The sequence below is a fragment of the Arachis ipaensis genome, chromosome B1 (assembly GCF_059453495.1).
Source record: "Arachis ipaensis isolate K30076 ecotype BB chromosome B1, ASM5945349v1, whole genome shotgun sequence".
NCBI lineage: Eukaryota > Viridiplantae > Streptophyta > Magnoliopsida > Fabales > Fabaceae > Arachis > Arachis ipaensis.
In genome coordinates, this window is record NC_142436.1 from 38,840,695 (window position 1) to 38,854,353 (window position 13,659).

General features: G+C 36.3%; 1 protein-coding gene and 1 non-coding gene across 2 annotated transcripts; one reads left to right on the forward strand and one right to left on the reverse strand.

Annotated features, from left to right (window-relative positions):
- Nucleotides 1–1,217: 1,217 nt before the first annotated feature.
- Nucleotides 1,218–3,994, forward strand: LOC107613744 (DNA mismatch repair protein MSH3-like). The gene is made up of 5 exons (XM_088500431.1): nucleotides 1,218–1,325; nucleotides 2,728–2,892; nucleotides 3,069–3,167; nucleotides 3,296–3,352; nucleotides 3,899–3,994. The coding sequence occupies exons 1-5, from the start codon at nucleotides 1,218–1,220 to the stop codon at nucleotides 3,992–3,994; spliced, it is 525 nt and encodes a 174-aa protein (XP_088356557.1).
- Nucleotides 3,995–13,292: 9,298 nt separating this feature from the next.
- On the reverse strand, nucleotides 13,293–13,401 carry LOC148576269 (small nucleolar RNA R71). Its single transcript, XR_015903172.1, has one exon. It is a non-coding gene; the product is annotated as a small nucleolar RNA R71 (small nucleolar RNA).
- Nucleotides 13,402–13,659: the final 258 nt, after the last annotated feature.

The window sequence follows — 13,659 nt, forward strand, 5'->3', positions numbered from 1 at the left end:
ATTTGTGAATCATGTGTATGTGTGACATTGCAGATTGTATTGAAAACCTTGGAAGATCTACAAAAGATTTATCTGGCGATCATACCTAAAAAGGAAGTGGCAAAGATTAAAGACAAGTCTACAGATCAGGTTTGAAGATTTTAGTAAACTTGAAATATAGTTGTAAACTCACTTGTTTGCAAGCTCATGTAAACTCTTCTCGTAGACTCGTACATGCATTGAACCTGTCATGTTAACAATTGCAACACAAATATAGTTGTTACTATGCTCAACCTGTTTTCTAATATATATAATGATGATGCACTTGATTTTTCTGTATTTTTTAATTCACGTTTATATTGTTTTGATAAGTTTCTTCTTTATAGGTATGAGTCTTCAGATTTAATTATAAGTTCTGGATTAATAATATATGATTTAATTATGCTTCTTCGATTCTGGATTCTGATTTTTATATGGCAATGTTTAGGTCTTCTCAATGCTCGATACAAGTAGACTGTACCATGCAGCAGCTACTTGTAAGTTGTTTAGAAACTGGGCTAAATACCCTTTCTGCTATTCACATATTGATTTGAGAACACCTGTTCCAAAGGTGAACGATGCACTAGTCGCCACTATCATACACCGAGCTGGAAAGGCACTAAGGTACTGAGTACTGACCCTTTCCATGATAAGTTGAATCATTAGAATCATCTGTTACTGTTTTGTTCCTATCATCTTTCTGATTCATTGTCTTATTTTCCTCTCATAGGTGCCCTTCGGCATTCTCTACAGGATAGACTAAGAAAAGGATAATCAGGTAGGAGCCGCGATGAAATATATCTAAAACTTCGAACCAGTACAGGTAGGCCAGGATCACTTGTAGTCCCACTTCCTTTATTTGGAAGCTCAAACACAGAAATGCAGATAAAATTGCTAATGCAGAAATGCTTAATTACATTACATGCATTAGCAATGTGAGACTTACACCTTAGTTCTGTTCTGAAATTCTACAGCACTGCCACTGAAATTGATTGACTTACCTGGATTGGACTAGCGGATTATGGATCACAAAGCAGTGAGTAGTTTTAAACTATATTCTCCTTTAGTCCTAGTTTGAGATTTATCAAATATGTTCTGGCAATTACACCTGTATTCTCCATTGAGGTTTTTTTTTCTCGTATACTTTCTTTGAAGAACAGTGTAATGTCTTCATGTTTTTCATTTTCAGATCAGTGGATATGTGGAGCACAATGATGCTATATTGCTGGTACTCATTCCTGCTTCTCAAGCACCAGAAATTTCTACATCATGAGCCCTCAGAGTGGCAAAGGAGTATGATGCAGAATGTGTGTTTTAAGCTCTTCTTGCTTTGTATTATCCTGTCACCTCATCTCAAATTTACAGCTATTTGTTAGATACATAAAATCAATCTTGAGATTCCATTTAAGAACTTAAACTTTTTAAAGAGTTGGTCCTAGATGTAGCATCATTTCCATTTTGACAATGAGGTTAAGACTTAAGAGTTTGATCCTTGGGTATACCTATCTCTTAAATGAATGAGTTCTAGCAGAAACTAGATTAAGCCTCTGCATTGTCAAGTTTAAGCCCAAATGGAATTTTTTGAGGGCATGTTAGTGATATTTTGCCATTCAAGAATCTCCATTAACAGTTTAAGTATTTAGGAAAGAGGGCACCTAATACCATTAAACCGCTTAATTTTAGAAACGTCATCGTTATGTTTACCTAATCATAAACTCATGGTAATGTTTCCTTTAACTAGTCTTTTTCTTGGGGTTTTCAATTGTAGCCACTAGAACAGTTGGTGTTATCAGTAAAATTGATCAGGCTGCTGCAGAACCAAAAGCTCTTGCAGCAGTGTAGGCTCTCCTATTGAACCAGGGACCCCCCAAAACATCTGATATTACATGGGTTGCTTTGATTGGGCAATCTGTATCTATAGCTTCTACACAGTCTTGGAGTGCAGCATCTGAGAACTCTTTGTAAACTGCTTGGCGAGCAGAGACTGAAAGTTTGAAATCAATATTGACTGGAGCTCCTCCAAACAAGCTTGGGAGAGTTGCCTTGGTTGAGTCTCTTGCTGGACAGATTTGCAACCGCATGAAACTAAGGCTTCCAATTCTTCTCACTGGGTACTTAGTTTTTGTTAGCTTATGTTTCCTTGTTTAGTATAAATGTCATATTTCCCAGCAAGGAACAGGATTAAGGGAGACTGAGCATGTTGTGTAACATGAAAATGGATAATGACTGCAAAGGGAGTGCACATTCAATTTAAAAGTGATGAAAAATCACATTGTTAAATTTAGATTTATACTACTAATTATCTGTAAAATGCATTTATAACTAATAACAAATGGCTCACTTTAGAGTGTGTTGTTTAATTTTATTAAGTTGGCTTGGGGTTTTGAGTGGCTTCAAAAACTATGATGATCCTTTGCTAAAAATTAAAAATGCTACAATCTTTTGATTTTTATATGGCAATGTTTAGGTCTTCTCAATGCTCGATACAAGTAGCCTGTACCATGCAGTAGCTACTTGTAAGTTGTTTAGATTTAATTAGTTCTTTTATTGCGGTGAAAAATGAATAACGGCATTTATTTCAACTTCTGTGAGCTTCTTGAACATAAATATCACATACCTTATTTAATTTGCAGATTGTAGCTGTACACTTAGTGTTGCACTTTGCATTGGTGACTCCTTTATAATATGTTTACCCTTTTAATTCTATAGGAGGTGATGAACATGCCAGATTTGGCTATGCAATCTTTGGCCTTAACAATTCACCATTTAAAGGAATTTGGGTTTGAGAGAATTGTATGCTCAGGTTTTTCTTTAAGGCCATTCTCAAGAAATATGGAAATGACCTTTTCAGCCAATGCGTTTCAACAACTAGAGGTAATTATATCTGGAGCATAATTTTTATTGGCATGCTGGATGATTTCTTTTTTCTTTTTCTGTTTGTTTTGAACTGTGATAACAAACTGTTATTGTATGTACTTTAATTTTCATCACACCATTTTGGACTCTGTTGTGTATACTTGTTGCTAATGGATGTTTCTATGTGATTTCAGATTTTAAAAAATAATAGTGATGGATCTGAGAATGGAACCTTGCTGCAAATTATGAATCGCACCCTTACTATATTCGGTTCTAGGCTTCTTAGGCATTGGGTACGAGGTGCTTCTAGTTTTGATAATCCACCATTGAATGTTGAATTATTGATTCTTTCAGCTAAAGAAAATCCTTTATCTAATTGTTCTTATTCATGAAACAGGTATCTCACCCGTTATGCGATCAGACCATGATTTCTGCTTGTCTTCATGCTGTATCTGAAATTGCAGAGTCCATGAAACAGGTATCAAAATATTTATTTTACATGATTCGCTTTCATTCTCATGGGAATACTCGTAGTAGTCTCACGATGGAATCGAACCCTATTGAGAACTATGAAAATTCAAGCATCTCCTTTAATTTATATAGCTTTGATGAGACTTGTGACACGGTGTTCTTTGACATGAAAAGACTGTGGCCCTTTCATCAAGTGGATGAACTTCAATAAGTACTGACTACGTACTAATAAGTGGTCTTTGATTACATTAAGGATTATCTTCAATCGTAACCATAATTTAAAGCCCTGGTGAAGAGCTTCATGAAAGATTAGTGCTAGCTGTAGGGGAAAGGATATTGGCGGAGACCACTTTATCAAACTTTAATTTCTTCTTTTTTGTTTTATAGTTAGTATATTGTGAAGCATGCAATTCTTTCTGTTTCCATAAATAAGCTAATTAGGAAACCTAAAAATATATCAGCAATAGTATTTTTATTTTATTTGTAATTCATTAATTCCAGAATTGTGTTCTTTATTTTAATATGATTTCATGGTTGGTGCTGATTGTTGCAGTCACACTATGTTTTGTTGCTCTGTTCCTTCAAAGAACAACTCCCAACATGTTCGTGTCCATGCAATGAAAGCAGTAATGGCTTGCTGGGAGATTGAGCAATCCTTACAAAGTCTAACAGGTGCAATAATTGTGTTCTTTTTTCATTTTTTATCTTAAAATAATAATAATAATAAACCAAGTTGTGAAATGAAAATTAATTAAAATGAACATGATTTTTTTTCAGAAAAAAGTTGGGCGTGAAAATAAGTACTCTAGAGCAAGACAAAAGAAGGATTGGACTGAGGATAGAAATTATGATGACAAAGTGCACCAAAAGCTATGATGAAAATTTTATGTATTAAGAGCTACATGTTAAGATATTTATAATTAAAAAATTATATTATGTTAGATACTTTATTTGTATAGGGGTTATTACTTTTGATTTTTAATACTAAAAAATAATATATTATGTTTAATACATTGTTTTGAGTTATATAATATTTTCTTTATGAGTATTGATTTTTTGTTATTGAAAAAGTATAATAAAAAAATTATTTGTTTAATTCGATAAAAATGATGGTTAAAATTTGTCTTTGTAAATGATAAAAAATGTCACTATTATCCGGAAAAAAAGGCGGTTTGTAACTGCCATTTTAAATAACATGTAATGCCATTTTAATTCGGTAAAAATGGCGGTTTCAAACGCCATTTTAACCAACTAAAAATGCCGTTTTAACCAATCAAATTATTGCTTTGTCAGGGTAAAAACGGCGGTTCGTAAACGTCGTTTTAACCAACCAAAATGTCATTTTCATCCTGGAAATAACGGTGGTTTGAACCGCCATTTTAACTAATCAAAACCGCTGTTTTAACCCTGGAAATAACGGCGGTTTGAACCGCCGTTTTAACCAACTAAGAAATTGCCGTTTTATTTGGAAATAATGGCGGTTTGAACCGCCGTTTTAACCTATCCAAAAACCGCCGTTTTAACCATGGGAATTGTGGCGGTTTTTAGAAAACTGCCGTAATAACCAGAATGGCGCCCAGAATTACGTCGTTTTCTAAAACCGCCATTTCTGGTAATAATGGCGGTTCAAACCGCCGTAAATACCCAAAAAAACTGCCATTTTAACGAAATTTTTTTGTAGTGGATCCCTCATATTTGTCAATATATGCTTATTAGACAAGGATAGTGATATCAATTTTTATGTCTTAGCTAAGAGTTCTTTTGCCATTCATATTTTAGTTTTAGTTGTTTAATTAATTCTATAATAGAATTAGATTCATATATTGTCTTGTTAGATTGCCATTTACTTAGATATTGCTTTAATTGTCTTGATTTAATTTCTTGCGATTTAAGTTTCTTGCATGTTAAGCCTTGTTAGTTTAAATTCTTGCGTAAGTCTTTCAATCCTGGAATTTTAGCCAACTTTGATGCACAAATTTGCCAATTCTCGTGAGGACGACTCGGGAGTAATACTCTCAGTTATTTTTATTGGGTTGAACTTGTGACAACCAATTTAAATTTGATTGAGAGCTAGTTGTCAGTTTGGAACTATACTTCAATGTGATTCTCATTGATAAATTCTAGACCGACGATCGGCTCCCATCAAGTTTTTGGCGCCGTTGCCAGGGAATGATTGCAATGTGTCTTAATGTTGGTTATGCAAATATGTAGATAGTGTACATAGTTTACTTGCTTTAATTTGTCTTTATTTTAAGTCTCTTTAATTCATGAGCTTATGCTTTCTAAGTTGAATGACTCGGTCACAACCGGATTCTAGTTTAGCCGAATTTGATCTTGAACTTGAAAGAAATTTACTTCACATTCGGCAAGCTAGACATCAGTTAGACTATACGGCTAGTGCATCAGCCTCTTTTAAGGGACCTTCCGCCGACACACTAGTCCAATCCGAGAGCGATTTAGAATTCTCATTCAACGAAGAAACTTCTTACTCTTCTGTTGGGACTGCTGACATACCTTGCTGATAATCATATGGAGGAACCTCGAAGGATCACCTTGCATGAACAAGGAGCGCCTGACCTTGTTCTTCAACCACTCCAAGCACAGTACCCAAACATGGAAAAATAGCTTGATCAATTTATTACATATGTATCATGGATTGCATGACCAAGATCCTTTTAGACATTTGAGGGATTTCCAAGTGGCTTGTGCTACTGCTAGGACACATGGCTCCGATGAAGTTGTTATGGTCTTTGCTTTTTCCTTTTCTCTTGATGGTAAACAAAAGAATGGTTTTATTCTCAACCTGACGAAGTGGTAACCGTTTGGGATTCATCGTGAATTCCTTCCTCCGAAAAGAACTTACTACATTTGAAAGAAGATTTCTAGCATTATGCAAAGGGACCAATAGTCACTCCATGAGTATTAGACTAGATTCAAGAGATTGTTGGAGTCTTGTCCTCATTGTAGGATGGATGATCATTTACTCATTAGCTATTTTTGTGGAGGCCTTTGTGCACAAGACAAGAGGCTCCTTGATGCATCTAGCGGTGGCTCTCTTGTTAAATACAAGACGGCAGATGAAGCATGGATATTGATTAATGACGTTGCCGAAGCAACCCAACATGCTAAAGTGAGAAATAATCCTCCAATGAGTGTGGCGGAAGTGTTTTCTTTCGATTCGGCTTTGACTAAGGTATTTGGAGAGATGACTACTCTTCTCAAAAAAATTCATCAAGGGCAAAAATCATCTTCATCTATCCAAACTATTCAAACTCCACTCCAAATCCTACAAATTGAGGGGGACCTCCAAGGGTGTGTAATGTGTGTTCTTGCACTTCACACTATACTGATCAACATCCCCAAATTCAAGGAGATTATACTCTTGCGGTAGCTAACTTTTACAACAACCGTTCTTCCTACCACTCTTAAAATCAAGGCAATTACTCTCATGACAATAATTACAACCAAAGGTGGAATCAAGGGCCGCCCAATCCTCCTTCTCAGTACCAACACAATTACCAATTCTCTTCTCAACCACCATTCAACAACAACTCTTACCAGGGCAACAAAAATCAACACAATCAACCATTTTAACATCTACAACAAAACAAATCCAACAACCAAAGATACTAACCACCTCACCAAAGACAAGTCCTTACCAACCAACCTTCTTTTTCTTTTACAACCCAACCATCTATTGAATAATCCCTTCATCCATTCTTCCAAGAACAAGAAAGAATCCGGTCTATGGTGAAGAGACAAGAAACCCAAATGGCCTCTATAGCCGAGATGCTCTCTAGAATATCCTTACCTCCTCCCACTAATACTATCAACACCTCCTAGGCTTCTAGTTCCTCTAGCCTTCCTTCCCAACCCCTTCCTAACCCAAAAGGTGGCCTTAATGATATCACTTTAAGGTCCGAAACCGTGTTGAAAGAAGTGACTCCCAAGACCATGGAGGATATCCATGATGAGGAGGTAGTTGTTAAAGCACATATTGAAAATGAGAAAGAGGAAACAAGGTAAGAAAAAGATGAAGTGAACATCAAAGAGCTTAAGACGAAGGCCGTGATGGATGAGTCCATCCCTTTTCTTTCATGGTGAAGAAAGCTAAAAAGACTCCGGAATTTGACCTCAATATGTTGCAAATCTTCAAAAAAGTTGAGGTAACAATTTTTCTCCTTGATGTTATTCAATAAATTCCTAAATATGCCAAATTCTTGAAAGATTTGTGCACACATAAAAATAGAATTTTGGTGAGCTTGAAACTTTGTCTTTGGGTAGCTTTATATCCTTATTAATGAACTCCATTCCGCAGAAATGTTATTCGGGACCATGCTTGATTTCTTGTTGGATTGGTGGTGTTGCTTTCTATGATTCTATGTGTGATTTCGGAGCATGTGTGAGCATCATGCTCCTTTCCGTGTTTGCAAGGTTGAAGCTAGCACCTTTGAAGAGGTCGGCCGCTAAGTTTGTTTTGGCCGACAAAAGTGTCATCACTATAGTTGGAATAGCAGAGGATGTGCTTAGTAAAACTAAGAGGAAAGATTCCTTACAAGCACATCCTCTACTATTCCAACTACAGTGATGACACGTTTGTCGGCCAAAACAAACTTAGCGGCCGATCTCTTCAAAGGTGCTAGCTTCAACCTTGCAAACACAGCATGATGCTCCCAAGTCACACATACAATCATAAAAAGCAACACCACCAATCCAAGAAGAAACCAAGCATGACCCAGATCACTACGTTTTTCTAGAATGTAGTTCATCAATGAAAATATAGAGCTATCCAAAGACAAAGTTTCAAACTCACCAATTCTATCCTTATGTGTGCACAAATCTTTCAAGAACTTGGCATATTTAGGGATTTGTTGAATAACATCAAGGAAAAAAATTACCTCAATTTTTTTTTTGAAGACTTGCAACATATTGAGGTCAAATTCCAGAGTCTTTTTTTAGCTTTCTTCACCATAGAAAGAAAGGGAATGGTGATGGACTCATCAATTACTGCCTTCCTCCTAAACTCCTTGATGTTCACTTCATCTTTTTCTTGCCTTATTTCCTCTTCTTCATCCCCAATTTGTGCTTCAACAACTATCTCCTCATCATGGATATCCTCCATGATCTTAGGAGTCACTTCTTCCAACACAGTTCCAAACCTTAAAATGATGGCAATTAAGCTACCTTTTGGATTAGAAAGGGGTTGGAAAGGAAAGCTAGAAAAACTAAAAGCTTTGGGGGTGTTGGTAGTATTAGTGGGAGGGGACAAGGACATTCTAGTGAGCATCTTGGCCATAGAGGTCATTTGAATGTCTTGTCTCTCCACCATAGATCGGATTCTTTCTTGTTCTTGGAGGAATGGACGAAGTGATTCTTTAATAGATGGTTGGGTTGTAGAAGAAGAAGGTTGGTTGGTAATGACTTGTTGTCTTTGATGGGGTAGTTGGTATCTTTGGTTGTTAGGTTGGTTTTGTTGTGAATGTTGAAATGGTTGATTATGATGATTTTTGTTGCCTTGGTAAGAGTTGTTGAATGATGGTTGAGAAGATGATTGGTAATTGTGTAGGTATTGATAAATTGGATTGGCCGGCTCTTGATTCTACCTTTGGTTGTAGTTGCTCCCTTGAGAGTTATCCCGCCACTCTGGATGTAATTATTGTCATGAGAGTAATTGCCTTGATTTTGAAGGTGGTAGGAAGAACGATTGTTGTAAGGATTAGCTACCACAAGAGTATAATCTCCTTGAATTTGATCAGTGTAGTGTGAAGTGCAAGAACACACACAACACACCCTTGGAGGTCCCTCAATTTGTAGTATTTGGGGTGGAGCTTGAATAGCTTGGATAGATGAAGATGATTTTTGTTGAGAAGAATAGCCATCTCCCCAAGTACCTTGGTCAAAACCGAAGCCGAAGAAGACACTTCTACCTGCACTCTTTGGAGGATTATTTCTCACTCTAGCATGTTGAGTTGCTTCGACAACGTCATTAATCAATCTTCATGTTTCATCTGTCGTCTTGTATTTAACAAGAGAGCCACCGCTAGATGCATCAAGGAGCCTCTTGTCTTGTGCACAAAGACCTCCACAAAAGTAACTAATGAGTAAAGGATCATCCATCCTACGATGGGCACAAGACTCCAACAATCTCTTGAATCTAGTCTAATACTCATGGAGTGACTATTGGCCCCTTTGCATGATGCCAGAAATCTCTTTTCGGATGTAATCAGTTCTTTTCGGAGAAAAGAATTTGTCCAAGAACTCCTTTCTCAATGAATCCAAGCGGTTACCACTTCGTCAGGTTGAGAATAAAATCATTCCTTTGCTTGTCCCTCAACAGAAAAGGAAAAAGTAAAGACCATAATAGCAACTTCATCGGAGCCATGTGTCCTAGCAGTAGAACAAGCCACTTGGAAATCCCTCAAGTGTCTAATAGAATCTTGGCCACGCAATCCATGATACTTAGGCAATAAATTGATCAAGCTATTCTTCAATTTAAAATTAGCGTCCATGTTTAGGTACTGTGCTTCGAGTGGTTGAAGAACAAGGTTAGGCGCTCTTTATTCATGCAAGGTGATCATTTGAGGTTCCGCCGTATGATTATCGGTTGCAATACTCAAAGGTATGTCAGCAGTCCCAACAAAAGAGTAAGAAGTTTCTTCGTTGAATGAGGATTCTAAATCGCTCTCGGATTGGACTAGTGTGTCGGAAAGTCCCTCAAAAGAGGCCGATGCACTAGCCGTATAATCTAACCAATGTTTAGCTTGCCAAATGTGAAGTAAAATTCTTTCAATTTCAAGATCAAATTCGGCTAAACTAGGATCCAATTGTGACCGAGTCATTCAACTTGAAAACCATAAGCTCATGCATTAAAAAGACTTAAAATAAAGACAAACTAAAGCAAGTAAACTATATAAATTATCTACATATTCACATAACCAACATTAAGACATACATTGCAACCATTCCCCAGCAACGACGCAAAAAATTTGATGGGAGCCAATCGTCGGTCTAGAATTTATCAATTAGAATCACGTCGAAGTATAGCTCCAAACAGACAACTAGCTCTCTATCAAAGTTTAAATTCGTTGTCACATGTTCAACCCAATAAAAATAACCGAGAGTATTACTCCCGGGTGTCCTCACGAGAATGGGCAAATGTGTGTATCAAAGTTGGCTAAAATTCTAGGGTTGAAAGACATAAGCAAGAATTTAAACTAACAAGGCTTAACATGCAAGAAACTCAAATCGCAAGAAATTAAATCAAGACAATTAAAGCAATATATAAGTAAATGGCAATCTAACAAGACAATATATGAATCTAATTCTATTCTAGAATTAATTAAACAACTAAAACTAACTAAAGTAAGAATTGCAAAAGAACTATTGGCTAAGGTATACGAATTGAGATCACCATTCTTGTCTAATAACTATATATTGACAAATATGAGGGATCCATGATGCGTGAGCATCTTTCCTATCTTTTCCTAGTGAATTTGCATGTAATTTGTTGAGTTTAATTAAGAATTAATTATATTTTAGCCACTATGGATGCTATTTTGAGTTTTGTGCAATACTGTTTATTTTAGGTAGCATTCGGCTGGATTTGATGGAGTTTCTGCAACACAAGAATCAAAGGAGATGGCAGCGAGGAGCGACGCGCACGCATGCCTGACGCGTGCGCGTGATTTGGAAATATCCATGGCGACGCGTGCGCGTGACTGACGCGTACGCGTAATTTGAAGATTTGCTCAGCGACGCGTGCGTGTGACTCGCGGAAAAAGACCATTGACGCGTACGCGTGACATGCGCAAGGTGCAAAAAAACGCAGAAAGACGTTGGGGGCGATTTCTGGGCTGTTTTGACCCAGTTTCCAGCCCAGAAAACACAGATTAGAAGCTGCAAAATGGAAAATCAAGTGGCCCCCACCCATCAGCAGAAGACTTGTTCATTAATTCGAATTTAAATTCAAATTTAATTTTTAAATAGGAAAAGATATTATTTTAATTTTAATTTTAGAAATTTGATTTTTAAATTATTAGGATTAGTTATAAAAGGGGATTCAGATCCATCAGATTGGAACTCAGTACATTTTACCTGAATCCTTATTTTCCCTCTCAATTATGAGCAACTAATCCTCCATTGTTAAGGTTATGAACTCTGTCTATTTCTATCGATTAATTTAATTACTTTTTCTATTTTAATTCATGTATGGATTTATAATTTAAGAATTGTTATCGCTCTTTATCTTATGAATTTGGGTGAAACGGAAGTATGACCCTCTTTCTACTTGAGTTCTTGTAAAACTTGGAAAAGCTCTTTACTTGAACAACAGCTTGAAAACATATTCTCCTAAATTTTAATTATCTGGATTTAACGGGATACGTGACATATAATCCCTTTATTTTTGGGTAATTAGAGTTTTTGTGGCATACAAATTGGAATTTGATCATCACCCTCTAATTGGAATTAATTGACCAAGGAATTGGTTGTTGATGAATTTTAGAAGAGACTAGGAAGGTATAAGGAATTAGGGACTAGTCACATATAGTTTGCCATAAATTAAATTCTACATAATTAAAAGAGTTAGTAACAAAAGTTAATCCGGAAGAATAGATAACTCTTAAGCCTTGACTATCTTCTTCATATTTTCTTCCCAAAGTATTTACTTGCCTTTTTTCAATATTCTTTATATCGTTTAATGTCTTTTATATTGCATCTCAACACTATTTTCTGTTTGTCTAACTAATCCTATCAAACACTATTGTTGCTTAATCCATCATTTCTCGTGGGATCGACCTTACTCACGTAAGGTATTACTTGGTACGATCCAGTAGACTTGCCAGTTAGTCTGTGGTTAGAAAATCCGCACCAAATTTTTGGCGCCGTTACCGGGGATTGATCGTGATTGACAACTACTCGTTGTTTGATTTTTTAGATTAGATAATTTTATTTTATTAATATTAATTTTCTTGATTTCGCTATTTATTTTTTTTTCTTTTTTCCGTTCTTTTGTTTTCATTTCCCTTTTTCCTTTTTTTTATTTTACTTCTTTTTTTTTCCTTTAAAAAAAACTTTACGTCATTTTTTTCTTTTTTTTCGTTACACTTTCTTTCGTTTACTTTCCCCCTCCCCTTTATACCGTATCTTTTTTTTATTTAATTAAAAAAATAAAACAAAAAATATAAATAAATAAATAATTAGGATTAATACTTTTTTTTATTTCTGAAATTAAGTTTGGTGTCACCTAGTGATTTTGTTTTATTTTACTTATCTATACTTTAAAAAAAATTCGAAAGTTTTAATTTTTTTGGTTGTTTTGTTTTATTATTTTACACAGGTTACCTCACAGGGACTTCTCTGCACTCTGACGTAGAGAGTCCCATCTTTTCTTGTCTTCTGTTTGTTTATGCGTAGGAACAGAGATAAAGAACATCTCTTAGACTTTGATCCTGAACCTGAAAGAACTTTCAGGCGGCGTTTGCAACAAGCAAGACTTTACAAGGCTGCAGAATCCACTATGGATCCTAATAATAATGCTAATGCCAATGTGGCAAATCCGAATGGGGATGAGCAACAAAGGAGAGTGCTTGGCTCTTATTCTGCCCCTACTGCGGATCTTTATGGAAAAAGCATTGTGGTGCCTCCTATAGCTGCAAACAACTTTGAGTTGAAGCCACAATTGGTCACCCCTGGTGCAACAAAACTGCCAATATCATGGACTTGCTCATGAAGATCCAAATCAGTTTATATCCGATTTTCTGTAGATTTGTGATACTGTGAAGACAAATGGAGTGAACCCAGAGATGTACAAACTCATGCTCTTCCCGTTTGCTCTGAGGGATAAAGCAAAGCTGTGGTTAGATTCCCAACCAAAGGAGAGTCTGAATACTTGGAAAAAAGTTGTTACAGAATTTCTCACTAAATTTTTCCCACCAAAGAAGCTGACTAAGCTCAGGTTGGAGGTTCAGACTTTCAGACAGAAGGAGGGTGAAACTCTTTATGAAGCTTGGGAAAGATACAAGATACTGACTAGGCAATGCCCTCCGGACATGTTTTCCAAATGGACCCAACTAGATATCTTTTATGAATATTTGGGTGAGATGTCCAAGATGAGCCTAGACACTTCTGCAGGCAGTTCACTGCACAAGAAGAAGACACCAGAGGAGACTATTGAGCTGATTGAATTGGTTGCAAGCAACCAATATTTATACTCATCTAACAGGAATCCTGTGAACTCTGAGACCCCTCAGAAGAGAGGCGTGTTGGAAGTAGAAGCTGTTAATGCTCTTCTTGCTCAAAACAAGCTAATGTCTC

Bases quoted from the DNA above. Each gene is read 5' to 3' on its own strand.
- LOC107613744 (XM_088500431.1), top strand. From the start codon at position 1,218: ATGTGGAGCACAATGATGCTATATTGCTGGTACTCATTCCTGCTTCTC. The intron at 1,326-2,727 runs GTGTGTTTTAAG...TTAATTCTATAG, and splicing joins AAAGGAGTATGATGCAGAAT to GAGGTGATGAACATGCCAGA. The intron at 2,893-3,068 runs GTAATTATATCT...ATGTGATTTCAG, and splicing joins ATGCGTTTCAACAACTAGAG to ATTTTAAAAAATAATAGTGA.